General features: G+C 57.3%; 1 protein-coding gene across 1 annotated transcript; it reads left to right on the top strand.

Annotated features, from left to right (window-relative positions):
* Positions 1 to 6,533: 6,533 nt before the first annotated feature.
* LRP3 (LDL receptor related protein 3) lies at positions 6,534 to 17,097 on the top strand (the record flags this gene model as incomplete). The annotated part of the gene is made up of 5 exons (XM_082436875.1): positions 6,534 to 7,246; positions 9,219 to 9,266; positions 14,578 to 14,716; positions 16,105 to 16,319; positions 16,781 to 17,097. Coding segments are annotated over exons 1-5 (792 nt in total), but the record flags the coding sequence as incomplete, so codon positions are not given.
* Between the last annotated feature and the right edge of the window lie 2 nt (positions 17,098 to 17,099).

Below are 17,099 nucleotides of genomic sequence, written 5' to 3'. Positions count from 1 at the left end.
CTGACAGCTTAAGGACACAGACAGCCATGGAAATAAGACGGTAAATAAGACAAGAGGATGATGTGTTCAGCCCCAGAACGCTGTTCGAAGTACAGAAGAAGCAGTGAGGTGGGAGGGAGTTTTATCTTCCTTTGGGAGGGCAGACAGAGTATAGCTGGCCTGGGTTCTGAAGACTGAATAGGAGTTTTTCTGAAGGGGGTGCAGTTGGATAATGGCTAGTATTTACTGAGTGCTTACTCTGTGCCAGGCACTGTTATAAGTGCCTTGCGGGTATCAGTGCTTTGAGTTCTTACCATGATCTAGTGAAGTAGGTACTGTCGTGGTCCTATTTATAGATGAGGAAACCAAGATTCATAGAAGTTAAACCTGCTCACGGGGGGAGTGCGTGGGGAGCCAGGTTGAATCCTCCGCAGGTTGACTCCAAAGCCTCTGTGCTTAATCATGCCCATCTTCCTGCTCGTGTGATGTGGGATACGGGATGTGTGGGATGACTTCTAGTGGGACTGGGACGATCTGGGTCAGGACTGTCACATCCTGCCGTGAATGCTATTGAACCACGATGCCAGGATGTTACTCTCCCTTCAGTTCTTCTCCAGTGTTTCTCATCTGATGGAGGAGAAAATCTTTGCTTTGAAGCTAGTGTGTCTTGAATGCTCTAGCCTTCTTCCTAACTCTCCTTGGTGGAGATTAATAGACAGAAAGACAGAGACAGAGAAAACAGGGATGCAGGCAACAAAATGTGCCATGTTTTGTTTGGGTCATGCTTATAGTTATACTTATATAGAGATAGCTTAAGTAAATACTTAAGTAAAATGAAGCAGGAATACTTAAGTAAAATGAGTTGACTTAAATACAACCATTAAGTCCATAATAAAGGCTCACCGTCCACCATGGTAGAAGAGGGGTCCCCTGAGCCCTGGCGAGTGAGCAGTACTGCACTAGGCTTCCCATGTGTCCCCCAGGAGTCCAGCTCTAACAGGGACGTGTGGCTTCCCTAGGAGCCACCCGGAGCCCCTCAGTGGGCTGATTTCATCTCCCACGCATGCTGGAAGTGAGCTTGGCCTCCACTCTCTTGACCTTGACCACGAAGGAGACACTTTGGGATGTGAGGGCTTGTCTCCATGGCTTTTCTAGTCTATCCTTCCTGCCTTGGGTTTCCCAGATCTGCACCCGTGCCTCTGGACTCGGGCTCTCAACCTGTCACCTTTATTCCTGCGGCAGCAACACAGTTAAAGAACAAACAGTATCTGTTAACCCACCTCGGGGTTCTGATGTACTTTGCTCCATTAATACTTTAGTGAGGTGGACTGAATTGGATTGATTCTCCCCCAAATCAATATACAAATGATTATTGTTTCAGGGCACTTCTGAGTGGTTCAGCAAGGCTGAAGGGAGCTTTCTGATTGAAAATTGGAACCACACTCCTTGTTCAAAATTACAGTGGAGAGGGTTATGTAAGGTAAGGGGGTGACCCGGCACTAACCTTTTTATTGCAGTAAAATCTTTTTCTTTTTGGAATGGTGCTTTTACGACATACTTCATACTTACTATCACTGTTCCAGGCCTATAATTTGAAAATTACTGCTCAGTACTGAAGGTGAAATGGTTTTACTGCTACTATTCTATTATTCTCTTAAAGTTGGAAGAACCAGCAATGGCTTGGAGAGTGTCTATGGCTAGATGGGCTTCACCGTGCTGAGCCCATCACCAGATGTGTCTGCAGATGTGGCCTGTCATTGGGCCGTGGCTGGGATGCCTGGGCATCACACAGGCTGGGGCAGGTGCTCAGCTCCGAGCCCTCCTCTTCCCTCATCACCCCTGGCAGACCAAGGTTCTGGGAGGTTCCAGTATTGAGCCACACTAAATCCAAAGCAGCAACTCAGGCTGGCCCACTCACCCCACAGAGCCCAGTGGAAATGGTGTCACAACCCTGAACTTTGCCAGTTTATTTTTAGTATTTTTTAATTGTGGTAAAATACACATTACACACAATTTACCATTTTAACCATTTTTCAGTGTGTAGTTCGGTGACATTAAGTACATTCACATTGTTGTGTGACCATCACCACCATCCGTCTCCAGAGCTCTTTCATTTTCCCCAAACTGAAACCCCGTACCTGTTAATCAATGACTCCCCATTCATTCCTCCCTCCAGCCCCTAGCAACCACCTTCCTACTTTCTGTCTCTATGAATTTCACGACTCTAGGTCCCTCATATAAGTGGAATCACACAGTATTTGTCCTTTTGTGACTGGCTTGTTTCACTTAGCATAATGTTCTCAAGGTTCATCTGTGTTGAAGCATGTGTCAGAACATCCTTCCTGTTTAAGGCTGAATAACATTCCATTATATCTATATCTGTATCTATCTATCTCTATCACATTTTGTTTATCCATTCATTTATTAATGGGCACTTATGTTGTTTCTACCTGTTGGTTATTGTGAATAATGCTGCCATGAACACGAGTGTACAAACATCTCCTGGAGTTCCTGCTTTCAATTCTTTTGGGTATATGCCCAGAAGTGGACTAGCTAGATCATATGGTAGTTCTATATTTAACCTTTTGAGAAACTGCCAAACTGTTTCCCACAGCGGCTGCACGATTTTACATTCCCATCAGCAATGCACTAGGGTTCTAACTTCTCCACATTCTCGCCAACACTTGTTATTTTTTCTTTCTTTTTGTAATAGCCATCTTAATAGATGGAAAGTGGTATCTCATTGTGTTTTTGATATTTGTAGTATTTTTAATGCAAATAAACCTTAACTCCCTTTCTCTAAAGCTATTCTTTCTCTTCTTGCTTCCTCTCCTGTCCTTCCACAGTCTTATTTCAAAGTTGTACAACATTAACTGCTGTTCAGAAATCCCACAGTTGCAGGTTTTCATGTTAGTTTCTATATAAATGGCTCACATTTTAAAACATCATTTGAGAAACACGGATTTTAGTGTATATGAGAGCAAAATAGCCATAGAGAAGGCCCTGTCCTATGAGGCTCCTCTGCTGGGTCCCAGAGGGATCTTATAAAGCGTCCGAGGATGGTTTCTGCCCAAGGAGAGACTTATCTTTTAAACCTTTAAAGAATGTATTTATTTATTTTTGGTTGCACTGGGTCTTCGTTGCTGCGCGCGGGCTTTCTCTAGTTGCAGCGAGTGGGCGCTACTCTTCGTTGTGGTGCGCGGGCTTCTCATTGGGGTGGCTTCTCTTGTTGTGGAGCATGGGCTCTAGGCACGCGGGCTTCAGTAGTTGTGGCACGCGGGCTCAGTAGTTGTGGCTCGCGGGCTCCAGAGCGCAGGCTCAGTAGTTGTGGCGCATGGACTCTAGAGCGCAGGCTCAGTAGTTGTGGCGCATGGACTCTAGAGCGCAGGCTCAGTAGTTGTGGCTCACGGGCTTACTTGTTCCGTGGCATGTGGGATCCTCCCAGACCAGGGAATGAACCCGTGTCCCCTGCATCGGCAGGCGGATTCTTAACCACTGCGCCACCAGGGAAGGGAGAGACTTATCTTAAATGAATACAGAACAATCCCTCCACCACTGGCTCGAGTGAGTGGCTGGTCTCAGGTGCTTGGAGTGCTTCTCTCCAAGGGGGCCCTGGACACGTGGGGTCAGTCAGAACGTCCACACGCTGGAGGGGCTGCTCACAGGGCTTAGAACATCTCTCCGAATGCTCTCTGGCTCTGCTTCTTGACTGTTCTCCTGGCCAAGAAGGAAGAGTAGAAATTAGCTCTGGGAAGGGTGGAAACGTTCTGAGGCCAGAACGAGTTGGGTGGAGAGGGGGGCTTGGAGAGGTGGTAGGCAGGGCTAGTCCCACAGGATCACAAAGCTCAGGTTAAAAACTTTGAAGTCCGACCTGGAGCATTTTCTGCAGGGAGCATGGTCCACTTTGCATGTTAAAAATGTGAGCTGTTGATTGGGAGGCAGGGGACCACGTAGGAGGCCCAAGAGAGAGGAGATGGTGGCTGGGACCAGGGAGGTGGCCATGGTGGTAAAGAGAAGTGGGTAGATTCGAGATACATTGTGGGGACGAGCTATCAGGACTTAGTGATGGATTGGCCTCGGGGGATTGGAGTAGAAATTATTGACTCAGTAAATGATGTGGCCAGAACTGAGCTGGGCACCATAGGGAAGGTGCAGATGGCCGAGTGGGAGGTGTCTGGACAATGAAGAGCTTGCCCGCCTGGAAGTCACTTGCAGTAAACCTGGACCAGGTGGTCATAAGCCCTTGTTCCAGTTTGGCTTGCCAAAGCCATATTTGGCCTTTGATCCTCAAAGAAATTAACTATTTGAGATCAAGAAAGACAATTACCAGGAGTTCCATGGTGGTCTAGTGGTTAGGATTCGGCGCTTTCATTGCTGTGGCTCAGGTTCAATCCCTGGTCAGGGAACTGACATCCTGCAAACCGTGCAGCATGGCCAAAATAGAAAAAAAAAAAAAAAAAGAAAGACAATTACCATCCAACTTGGCATCCTCTACATAGTGTCCAGTAACCAGCTGGGTAAGAGCCGGCTTGAGTTTGTGCCTGCATTTTGGTGAGTGGGTTCTTCCAGACAGGGATTTATGTGGGACACGTCCATGCCCCTTCCTTCTCCTCTCTGCTTGCCCTCTTCTCCTCACTCCTGGAGCAGATTGCTGAAGGCTTCAGTGGCCCACAGGCTGAATCTCATGAGACATGTGTGAGGGACAGTAGCTTTGCTTCCTCCTAACTGGGAAGACCAGCTTCCTGCCAGGAGGACCTTGATCCCCCGCCTGGATCCCTCTGCCCCACTGCTCCCTTGTCTGCCCCAACCAGTCTGCATGTTCTCAGGGTCTGTTACTTGCATCACCCTCTTTCCAGTACTAAATTCTCCAGTAGCTGGAAGATTTTGGGTTGTGAGGGACAGAAACCTCCTGTATACAATCAAGCCAAGGTAGAATGTTTGTTAAAAAGTTGAGGGGGACCCAGTGACTGCAGCCAGGGTGTCGAGTCCTCCCGCAGAGATTAGGCTTCCAGGAACTGCTCCAGAAGTAGTGAGAAGTGTTGGGGGAGAGGACTGAGCCAGGGTTACACTGGGGACCCCTAGCGAGGCCCCTGCGTGGGGCGGCAGCCTCTAGAGGGCACTAGACCACTGTGAGACTAAACCGGAAAGGGGTATCAGATAGCTAAAGTCTCAATATGGGCAGGGGGACTAAGTTTGTGCCAAAAAAAACCAGTAATCAAGATAAGTCATATTTTAAAAAATCTAAATGCAAAAAAAATTCATGCTGAACAAATTATCAAAAGTTTAAATAAAGTTAGGTTGTTGTTGTTTTATGACCCTGCTCTACTGTGCAGTGGGAAGGGTTGTTTCCAACCGGCCTGAGGTTCCCGAGCTGCCTGTCCTCTGCTGTGTGGGTTTCTAAGGGTTGACAGCAGGGTGTGAGCAGATTGGGCAACTTGGAGCTTTATATATAGCCATGTTTTCCCACTTGGTTCAAGATATTTGATATTTGATAGTTTGGTAAGTGTATATAGGGGCTCACATTTTTCTTTTTGCTGCAGGCTCCACTAGGACTCCCCAGGGCATTCATTGGCCTCAACCCTGGATTCCTTATAGAGCTTGCAAAACATACACCGAAGTAGAAAGCATCTTCAAATGGAAACAAAACTGCAGACCTTCACTGTCAGTGTCCCAACTTCTGCTGAACATTTTAGCTGAGCATAAACGCCCATTGCAAGGCAGTCAGCAGCCTGAGGAAATTCTGAAACCAAATTACAGCAGGCTAGTGCTCTTTACCATAAATGAGTCATTTGTCCCATTATTTGATTTTTAAACCCTTTAATACATCTCCCAAGAAGAAGTCTGCTTTGGAAAAATCACCAGAAGAATTAGAAGAGAGAGAACAAGGAAAGAGAGAAAACCTAAAGTTGGGTTTTTTTCCAAATTTTTAAAAATTAAAATCCAGTTGGCCTGCACAGTGAAAATGAGTTAGTTGAGTTACTCTCTACCTTCCTTCCTAAACAGGGAAAATCAAGGGGGAGAGGGGTCCTGAGCCTCCATCAGGGCAGGCGGGACAGGCTTTGCCAAGCCTCCCACGCCAGGGAGGGAACCTTTGGGGACCTCTGGTTTCACATCAGTCTCGGAAGGAGGGTTGGCCCTGCTTAACCCTATATGGCCTCCTCAAGCCGTTTCCCGGTTTCTGCTTCTACTGGGCCCAGAACTCTCCCAGACGGGGCCCCAAGCCTGGGAAACAGGCCTCCTCTCCATTTCCCAGTGCTTGTCGGGATGACTGGCTGGGCTCAGGGCCTCTTAGAGTGGTCACCAGTGTCCCCTCACAGGCCTCGCTCTGCGCAGAGCGATTCATCTCAGGGATGTGGCAGGGCTACTTGGGCTGTAGCAAACGAGGGGGGCAGGTCGGAGTGGCAAGAACTTCACGCGGAAGACAGGCCTTAGTCCTGCGCCACCACGCGCCGTCCTGCCCTCAGCCCCTAATCAGCCCCGCGTAGCCCCTTTCTCTGCCACCCTCTTCCCTCCCCTCCCATCACAGCCGGCTCCGGGAGGGATCGAGTCTTGGGCGGGGAGGAGGGCGGCTCGGAGAGCCAGGCTCAGGGGCCGGAGGGCACGCACTGGCCGGGGGCCGCCTGCGCGGAGCTGTCCAGCACCCGAGGCGGGGCGCGCGCCCCCGGCCCGCCCCAGCAGCCAGCACCCGTCCTGCCAGCGCCACTGCGGCTCGGCGGGCGCGTCACGCGGCTGGCGCGGCGCGGCCTCCGGGCTCAGGCGGGCGAGGGGCCGGGCGGCAGGACCCACAGACCCGCTGACGCTCCACCGGCGGCACCGGCCGGGCGGGCTGGGAGCAGCGCGGGGTGGCCGGGGGGCGCCAGGGCCGGGCGGGCTGCGCGCCGCGGGGCATGGGCGCGCCGGGGGCCCCCGGGCACAGGCCGGCCGCGGCGCGGCGCCCGGGGCGCGGGGGCAGCGGCGGGCAGGGGTCCTCCCTGGCGGCCGCCGCTGAGCCCCCGCGGGGCCCGTGACGCCGCGGCTGATGTGGCCCCGCGCGCGCTCCGGGCCTGCACCGCCGCCTCACAAAGTCGCCGCCGGAGCCGCCGCCCGCACCCGGGCTGCAGCCGCCGCGGGAACCCGAGCCCGAGCCCGAGCCCGAGCCGGAGCCGCAAGCGCGGGGCAGGAGGCGGCGTCCGCGGGCGGCCGCCCGGCCCCGGCATGGAGAAGCGGGCAGCCGCGGGGCCGGAGGGGGCGCCGGGCGCCCGGGCACAGCTCGCCGTCGTCTGCCTGGGTGAGTGGGCCGCGCGGGCACGGCGGGGTCTGTCCCCTGCCTCTGTAGCTCCGCACCTCTCCCTGGTCGCACCCGGGGCGCCCCTCTCCCCCGGTTGCGGCTGGAGTTCCCAGAGCGGGCACTGCCAGAGCTCCCGCCGGAGGCCGCGGAGACTGCGGCCCCCAGGACCCCGGCCTGCTGGGGTCGTAGGCCTGGGAGGGCGCCTCCGGCCGCGGAGCCCCGGCTCCCGCCCGGCTCGGAAGAGCGTCCGGGAGCCCGGGTGAGCGGTGCGCAGGGCGGCCCGCTGTGCAGGCGCCTGGGGTTGGCAGGCAGTGGCTTTCTGCCTGGGCTGCCCGTGCTTAGCCTGGTGGCGATGGGGGGTCGGGGGCCTCCGGAGCTGCGGACAAAGGCGAAGCCAGCTGGGCTGGGGCCGGTGGCCCCCTCAACAAGGAACTATTTCCTGCCCAGAGTGGGTTGGGGGCGGGAGCTAGCCGGAGCCGGGTCAGGATGCCGGGCAGGAGGCAGCTGCTAGAATGACTCCTGTTTTCCCTTTGTGGCTTCTCAGACCCAGCGGGGCAGGCCTCATCAGCCCAGGTGGTGTGTCTGGGGAGGGCCAAGGGACCCATCCAGGCCTGGCCACCCCTCCAGCCCTACCGGAGTTTTTCTGTCCACCTTTCCAGGGCCTTGTGTGGGGGAGAAGGGAAGGAAGGAGTTAAATCCTCAAGCCACATGGCTCCTTTATTTACCATGATGAAGGAGGGAGGCCATTATCTAAGCCTTGGGTCATTAGGGGACACCCTATGGTGTCATTAGTGAAGGCTCTGTAACCCCAATAGGTTGGTTGAAGTCACTGAAATGACAGTAAAAAAGAAACCTGTTCATTTTAGGTTGCACCCTCCTCTACCCCCAAGAACCCAGGAGCTGGGGGAAGGCCCCTGCTTTAGCTGTGTGAGCAGGTCTCAGTAAAGGCCACGGCCCCCAGAGTGCCCACTCCCCAATCTGTCAGTGGTCACGTGCTGCTGGGTGCTGGGCTTCCCCAGGGAGCAAGGCAAGGGGCAGACCCTCTGGCCTTCCCAAGGCCCTCCCTGCCCAGATGAGGCATAGGCTCTGCCCAGCAGAGCCTGGGTGTACTGCTAGGGGGGCAGCTGGCCCTGCTTCCTCACCAGATGGGGGCTGACCCCTGCAGAGATGCTCTCTGCTTCCCTTGGCATCCTTGATGTTGGGGAAGGAGGCACCCTGAACCCCTGGAAGTTGAGTTTGCCCATATCTTCCGTTCCCATAACCCCCGCGGGAAAGCAGTAGATGAAAGCGAAGGGCAAATCCCATGGTGGTGGGTACTTGAAGGGGTAGGTGGCAGGCAAATTCTTTGCCTCTCTTCTCAAGGTCAGTATGGCACAGTGAGGAGGACCTTGAACCCTGTTAGCTGTGAGTGCCTGTAAAATGGGTGTAATCAGGACTGTTTCCCTCCCTCCCTGGCTGGAGAGGCCCCTCAGAGGGAGGAAGCCCTACAGGGTGGTAGGAGCCCCCTTGACAAGCAGGCCGCCTGCCCAGGTTGAGCAAGGGCCTCTCTCTGAAGGATGGTCCAGGCCCATGGTTCCCAAGCCTGAGAGGAAACAGAAACACACCCGCTCACAAGTAAGTTAGAATTCCCAAGTGTGGCAAGTGGCAGGAGCTGTCTGGTGCAGTCGGGCTTGCACCCTGCTCTCTTCCGCTCTGGGTGTCACCCTGCTCTCTTCCGCTCTGGGTGTCACCCTGCTCTCTTCCGCTCTGGGTGTTTAGGTGGGTGCTGAGACCCCGAGGTTCTCGCTTCTGCCCATCCCAGCAGGACTGCGGTGGGAGCACAGGTCTCTGTGGCAGCACTCTGGGCCTTACCCTGCGAGATGAAGAGAACCAGCCTGGAGTTTGGGCTGTGTTGTCCTGTGCCCCAGGTGCTTGAGCCCCAAGAGCCACGCCCCTCCCCCAATCCACTGAACTCTCTCTGTGTCTCCCGCAGTGAACATTGTTCTCACCGGGCGGCTCAGCAGCGCCGTTCCTGCCTTAGGTGAGTAAGATGCTTCTCCCCTTGCTCCTTTCCTCCCCGCCCTCCTGGCTTAGTGACCTCTGAGTACCAGCCTTCAGGATCCTGGCTCCACCCCTGAGGTCACCTGGCCTTTTTCTACCTCAATCCCTGGGAATCTTTTCTGCATCACAAAGGAGCTGTTTGGCATTGGGCAAACTTACACCTCTCTGAGTCTCAGTTTCCTGTTCTGTAAAATGGGTGCAATAACAGGCGCTACCCCAAAGCCTGCTTATTAGGGTTAAATGGGCAAATGAGGTAAGGTGCTTTGGCACATGGTGGCCTAATACCACTAGGAAACTGTCACAGCCCACACAATTGACGGATTGTGCTTCCTGTAGGCTGTAGGGTTCCCAGAGGGCCATGGGGCGCCATGAGATGCCTGCCTGCTTTAAAATTATACCTGGGATTTAGTTGATAAAGTTATGGCTGAGTGACAACACCGAGAGACCAAAGCCATTGATGGAGGGATTTATTACTTATGTGTCTTGTGAGGAGGGCACATGCCATGCCACATAGGGTCACAGGGGAAATACCAGGTTTGGTCAAGGCAGACATAGGAGTGAGGGGAAGGCCTAGGCCAGAGCCTTGATTGGAGTTTCAGTGGGAAAGGCAAGGCAGGGCAGCTGAAGCAGCTTAGGATTGGCTAATTTGAATAATTCCCGAGGGCTCTGGGCTATGGGGGTGGCCTCTCGGTGCCTGGTACCTGACCCTGGGATGAAATATTGGCTTGGTGTGTGAGTTAGATAAGAAGAGAGTGAGGAGACTCAGCCTCGGATCAGCCAGTCTGCCCAGGAAAGACCAGTTTCAGGCAAACTGGTTTGCAGGAGAGAGGTAAACACTTTGGCTGATAGTTTGGCCCTGTGGTTAGTGGATGCCAAATAGACATATGGAGTCTAAGAAAACACGGTTAGAACTCCGCGGCTGCCTCCTGCCTGTCCGCATGGGTCCGTCCATCCACTGGCCGTCTTTGTGCTTGGGCCTAGTGCGGAGCACAGCGAAGGCTGCCAGGAGCGGGAGGGAGGCTGAGGCCATCAGGAGCATTTGTCCTTTGCTGAGGGGGCTGCCAGGGGTTGGCGAATGCACAGGCCCAGGCCCCTGTGGCCCTTGGTGCCACTGTGAGACATCTTAAGGGCCTTGGGAGCTGGAGTCTGGAGGCCGCGGACTTGTTTGCTGTGTGCTGAGCTGCATCGTGGGGCAGGAGGTACCTGGGATTTCTAGTTCTGCTCAGGGCCCGGCTTGCAGCAGAAACCCACTGAGGCCGGCTCAGGGAGAGGGCTCTCTGCTGTCTGCGGTCCCTGGGATCGGGGGGCTCAGGGTCCACAGAAGCTGCTCTCACGGGCCCGTCTCTCAGACGCATCCTCAGTCTCCCTTCTCCCTGCCCACCAGCTCCTGCTCCCGGCAGCCTGGTCTCCTCTGCTGACTCCGCTGGCCCAGGGCCCTGCCTTGCTCAGCACTGAGCCAGCCTCGGCCCTGCCTGGCGTCCTGGCCCCCACAGCTAACCACCCAGTCTCCCCATCCTCATTTCCAGGAGAAGACTGACTGACCTCACCTGGGTCAGGTGTCTATGGCTATGGTAGAGAGTGGGCATGGGGGAAGGGGACGTGAGGGTGTCAGGTCTTACAAATGTGAGCCCAGGCCAGCCCTCCTGCTGGTGTAGTGGGTGGGCATGTGGCTAGACATTTAGAAAAGAAATGCTCCAGGGACAAGGTCCACTCCTAGAGCCAGGAAAGACAGCCATGCAGGTCCACCCTCATGTTTGGCTGCCAGCAGGGTCCAGGTTGCCTGTGCCTGGCACCCCCCGGTGTCCTGTGCAGCCACCGGTGGTGGTCTGGGCCTGGGACTGTCCTGGAGCCCATCGCTGACCCTCTAGCATTGCTGAGGGAAATGGAGACCAGTTTGTGCTGCCACAGGTGTCTCCCTCCACCCAAAGCTTCATGCTGCTGCAGTTTTCAGGGTTTCCCTGCGATTCCTACTGAGGAGCCCAGATCATCACTGTCTGGCCTGCTCCTTCCCAGCTGTCACTGGGCTCAGACCCCCCGGAAGGCCCAGCTGGGCTGCCCGGGAACCTCACAGGTTTTTGCCTCTCAGACCCCGTCCTGCCCCAGGTTGTCAGGCACTAACTGGGTCGGACCACCCACCTCCCGCACCCCAGACTCTGGGCTCTGCCGTGTGGCCACTGTGACCCGGCGGGGTGGTGAGCCTGGGCAGAGTCTTCAGGCTGTTCTCCCCTCACCTGGCAGCTGCGCCCAAGTGCTTTGGTGGGGCTCCCAGCTCCCCGTCATTGGTTACAGCAGCAGGTTGTCCGGAGTAACGATGGCCTCTGGAAACCAGATCTGTACGCTGTGCGCCCTCAGGCCTTGCTTGTACCCTCTCAGGAGTATTTGACGTCTCTTTGGACCAGGAAAGGAGGACACTGGTCTAAAAGTGCTCAGTCATCCCTTGCCCCCTTGAGCAGGCCACCTTGACCCGAGGGCCGAGCAATCTTCTGCCCGAGTGAACATAGGTCGCCCCCAGTTAAGCTCAGACAGACCTCTCTGACTGCCCCTAAACACCCCCCAAGATCCTCCACCCTGCATCAGTATCTCCCAGCTCCCCTTGCTGCCCACCCATCATCACACACCCCATCACTACCCTCACCTCCCATGGGCATCCCCCCTACTCAACCCAGCGCACACACATCTGCCTAGAGACTGCCGCTTCCCCAGATCTCCCAGCCACCCTGAGACAAGCAGCACCCACTGACTCCATTTCACTGATGGACAAGCTGGGGCCTAGGGTGCAACGGCGTATCTGGCAGTGTGGACCCCAGGACTGGATTCACGAGGCTCTTTCCGCTGCCTGTGCTTGGGTCCTGGGGTGGTGGTGGAGTGCGGGTGAGGCCTGCCGTCACAGAAACGAGAAAGCCTGGGGCCGGTGGTCTGAGCTGATGATGCCCTCCAGGCCCACGGCCAGGCAGCGTCCAGTCTGGGGCCCTGCACGGACTCTGGCCTCCCTCCTGCTCCACGGTCTCTTTGCATGGGCCAGGCCGACGGCTGCAGAAACCATGGTCTCTGAGGCCCCCTTTGGAGAAGAATAAACAGTGACTGAGTGACACTGCTGCCCCCGACGTGGGAATTTCTGGGGCAGCCAGGGGGCACTCAGGGGTGAGGCTGTTTGGGGGTTGTGTTGTCAGGGGCTTTGCTGAGAGGCAGAGCTGGGCTGGCAGCTGTCCAGTCATCTGCTCCCGACTAGGCTGGTGGTTGGAGAGACAGGCTTCCCTACTCATGAAAGAAGGGCCAGACGCAGGTCCTCGCGGGCCTGGCTTTCCCTGGCCAGTGTGGGAAACCCGGCCTCCATGAGTGCTCCATCCCATAGGGGAAGCCTCTGGGCCAGGGTAGGTATTGCTTTGCCTCAGGCCTTGTCCTGGGGGCGGAGGGGACAGGGGGTGACTCCCACACTGGCTGGTAGAGCCTCCAACTCCAGGTGTAACCTCTGCTTTAGAGACTCAGTGTGGGGGGAAGATGTGCTCCCAGCCCTGCCTGGGGACCTCCCACCCAGCACCCTGCAGGAGGAGAAGCCTCTTCTGGGTTTCATAACCTCATGCCTCCCAGGGTGTCCCCAGGTCAGCACCCAGCGTCTCTGTGAGGCCCATAAAGCCGGTGGCCTCACCCGTCAGAGGGAACACGTTGCTCAGGCCCCTGGCCGCCCCTCCGTTTGTTTAGTCCTTACCCTCCTGGGCTGTGAGAAATCTGAGGCTCAGGGAGGCTGGCCTCCCAGGCCACACTGAGTGCCAAGCGGAGAACCCTGGCTGGTACCTCGCTGACCCACGACTGTCGCTCTGATGGCGACCTGAGTGTGGTCAGCCTCGCTTTAGGGTCAGGGTGGGTGTTTCTCTTCTAGTCCCCTGATGCTCCTGTGAGCCACCGCTGGGGGCTAACTCCCTGCTAGTCACAGTGTTGGATCACCCGGACCTCCACGTGTACCCTCCTAAGATTGTGGGAGGTGGCTGGAGGGCTTTCACTCTCCCTTCTGTACCCGAGCCCTTTGGGGTTTCAGAGTCTTGTTGAGAGCTAGCAGAGAGACCCTACTTCCAGGGCAACGGTGGAAGGGGCCAGGCAGTGGGAGAGAGGAGGTGGTATTGCTGGGCTCGGGAAAAGCGTCATCATTTGTCTCCCCGAGCCTCAGTTTCTCCATCTGTATAATGGGCCCCACCTATGCTGCCGGCTGTCGTGAAGATCAGATGAAGAAGTATGACGGCGGGGCTGTGAGGGTTGGGGGCAGCCAAGCGCAGGGTCTTCCTGGTCCTGGGAAGGCCAGGGCACACCGGGGCAGGGTTTGCTGCCTTCAGGCTGGGTGGACTCAGCAGAGGGCACATGTAATGACGTGGATAAAGTGAGGCCGGTGGGGCTGGGCATAGAGGCACTCGTCACCCGTGCTGGCCGGCGTGATGCCCTGAGCTCGTCCCTGACACAGTGTACGGTGGACACTTCATCAATGCGTTGGCTCAAGGCTGGCAGTGAGAGGCCGAGCCCGTTAGAGGACCAGAGTGGGCCCTGACTTACCTGCTGTGTGGCCATGGGCAGCTCACTTACCCTCTCTGAGCCTCAGTTTCCTCATCTGGTTACAACATCCACCCCTGGTGGCTTCCCACTTAGGCTCAGGATAAAACCCAAATGCCACACAAGGTGCCATCAGACCCAGCCTGCATTTCCAGCCACTTTGGGACATCGGGTCCTCCTTTCAGGCCTGTTTTAAAATCTTCACTTCACCCAGGGTATCTGCATAGTCTGTCTGCTCCTTCCCCAGCCTGTGAGCTCCACAGAGCCAGGCTTTTGCCTGTCTTACGAGCACGCTACCACTTGTGCTTGCCATATAGTAGGTCTTCAGTAAATATGTGTTGGGTGAGCAAAGCCCCTTCCCTCCCAGGCTGAGGCCTGTATTTAGTCAGCCCCGGGGTGGGAGGAGGGGGACAGGCAGGGAACCATAGTGGGTCTGCCTGCGCCTAGGGCTGCAGGATTCTCCACTGAGGTGCCAAGGGGAGTTGGTGGGCTCGCTCTCAGCCCTGCCGGGGATGAGGGATAAGACCTAGGCTCTGGGGCACAAGGTGGGCCCTCCTTGGCCCACGCCATACACACCATTTCCATGAAGTCTCAAGTTGTGGCCTTCCTCTTGGCCATGACCACCTTGGCTGGCCTTGATCCCACCCCGGGGAAGGCCTGTGCTCAAGCCATGGGGGGCTCAAGTGTCCCCCTCCCTCACTACCCCCTCCCACCCAAAGGTGAGGCTAGCATCTCTCAGCCTCCTCTCCTGACAGCCGCCTGCAGCGGGAAACTGGAGCAGCACACGGAACGACGCGGTGTCATCTACAGCCCAGCCTGGCCCCTCAACTACCCACCGGGCACCAACTGCAGCTGGTACATCCAGGGTGACCGTGGGGACATGATCACCATCAGGTATGGGGGCCCTGGGGGTGTCAGAGGGAACCGATGTGGGCCTACACACACTGAATGTGAGTGTGATGGTGTGCATGTGAGTGCACGTGGCAAGCACAGTGACCAGATGTGTGTGCACATGTGTGAGCACTCACGTGTGCTTGTGTATGTGCGTGAGCCCCATCTGAGCAGGTATAAAGGACAGGGGTGTGTGCATGTGTGAGCACGTGTGTGGGTAGGTGTGGGCACAAGTGAGCAGATGTGTATGTATGCAGGTACGTGTGTGAGTCTACATGTGCACACGTATGAGTTGTATGCATGTGGGTGCATGTGAGCGTGTGAGTGTGGGCCTCTGGTGCTGGCTGCCCAGACCTGGGCCTCGTCCTGCCCTGAGCCTCTCTCATGGGCTTGCGGGGCTGTCCGTCACCTCAGGCCTGCCAGGGAGGGGAGCCCTGGGACTGGTGGGCATGGCCCAGCTGTCTGTGAGGTGGCAGAGGTGTCCTGTCTGTCCTGCAGGGGTGGCTTGAGGCCAGGCTGGCACTGAGCCCAGAGCACGTTTTCCCCAGGGGCCTTGGGGTGGTCTCGGCAGGAAAGGGGACCAGGCAGGAGCCCAGGCGCTTGAGCTGCGGGGGCATGCAGAGGGAAACGGGGTGAGGTGACCAGATGGTGGAACTGAGGCTGGACCCCTGGACTGGGGAGGTCATGGGGAGTCACTCTCCTAAATGCAAAGCCCGGAAGCCACCAGTCGCTCCAAGGCACAGGGGTGTGATGGGCACCATCAGGGTCTGGGCCCATTTCCCTGTGGCCTCCGGGAGTCTCTTCAAAGACTCCACCCTTCCTGGCCACCTCTAGAGTACTCCATGGCTCTGTTTATCCCACAGCCTGGGCCAGGGGGTCCAGGGCCAGTGTTTCTCCCCAGGTGCTGAGCTGTGCCCCAGCCGCAGCCTAGGCCAGCCCGGTGCGCACGGGTCCCCTCAGTGTACAAGCCTGGGATTTGTGCAGGGTCTGTCCCAGCAGAGGCAGCACGGTGGGGATCTGAACCCTTGGGCCTTGTCCTTCAGGGGAGAGTGTAAGTGGAGGGAATTGCCTACGATGGGGCTCCTGCCTCCCCCTCCACTTCGGCCTTGGGTTGGGGTGCCGTGTGCGTGTGTGTGTGTGTGTGTGTGTGTGTGTGCACGCTGACCGAGGGTGGAGAGGCTGCACTGGGGCTGACGTGACCCAGGCTGTCCACGCTGTCCTGATTCTTCATGGAGCCACCCTCAGACCCCTGGAGGGCCCACCGAGCAGCTGGGAGTGGAGGAGAGGAGGGACAGTGGGGCTGGCTGTCCTTGCCGTGAGCTCAGGCATGACCGTTCCCTGCTGGTCCCCGGCCACCCACCCACGTCGGCGGCCTTCTCCGCCCCCCGCAGCTTCCGCAACTTTGACGTGGAGGAGTCCCACCAGTGCTCCCTGGACTGGCTCATGCTGGGCCCAGCGGCCCCGCCCCGCCAGGAGGCCTTCCGGCTCTGTGGCTCCGCCATCCCGCCCGCCTTCATCTCTGCCCGGGACCACGTTTGGATCTTCTTCCACTCTGACGCCTCCAGCTCCGGCCAGGCCCAGGGCTTCCGCCTCTCGTACATCCGAGGTGATGCCGGTGGTAGGGCGGGCAGGGCACCTCAGTGTGTGCACATGGGCTCCTGGGGGGCCAGGGCGGCACCCTCCATCGACCCACCCCCTGCAGGGTCTCCCCCAGCAGACCTGTCAGTTGGAGCCCAGTGTTGGGATGGAGACTGGTCATGTTGCTGCCGCAGGGTGCCTTGGAGCCCCTCGAGGTCACTGACCCTGCTTCATAGACTTGGCCAGAGTGGGGAGCTCACCCCTTACCCCCAGCTCAGGTCAGGACCTGGGCCTGCCCTGGCATTTGAAGGGTCTCTGCCCCTCAGTTGGCCATGGAGCGTCCAGGGCCCTTCTCCTTGGATCCTGCCTCTCCCTGGACCCTGCAGAGGCCCCGCTGGGATGGGGGCACCACACGCCGGTGGCTGGCCCCAGGCTGAAGGGCAGCTCTGCTTGCCCCTGACTGTCTCTACTACGCACTTCACCCCACAGGGAAGCTGGGCCAGGCATCCTGCCAGGCTGACGAGTTCCGCTGTGACAACGGCAAGTGCTTGCCGGGCCCATGGCAGTGCAACACCGTGGATGAGTGCGGCGACGGCTCTGATGAGGGCAACTGCTCGGCGCCCGCCTCCGAGCCGCCGGGCAGCCTGTGCCCCGGGGGCACCTTCCCCTGCAGCGGGGCGCGCTCCACGCGCTGCCTGCCCGCCGAGCGGCGCTGTGACGGCACTCAGGACTGCGGCGATGGCTCCGACGAGGCTGGCTGCCCTGACCTGGCCTGCGGCCGGCGCCTGGGCAGCTTCTATGGCTCCTT

The sequence above is a fragment of the Balaenoptera physalus genome (assembly GCF_965194825.1).
Source record: "Balaenoptera physalus genome assembly, chromosome: 19".
In the NCBI taxonomy this organism is placed as follows: Eukaryota; Metazoa; Chordata; class Mammalia; order Artiodactyla; family Balaenopteridae; genus Balaenoptera; species Balaenoptera physalus.
The sequence above is the reverse complement of the archived record's forward strand: the minus strand, read 5'-3'. Positions and strand labels throughout refer to the sequence as shown.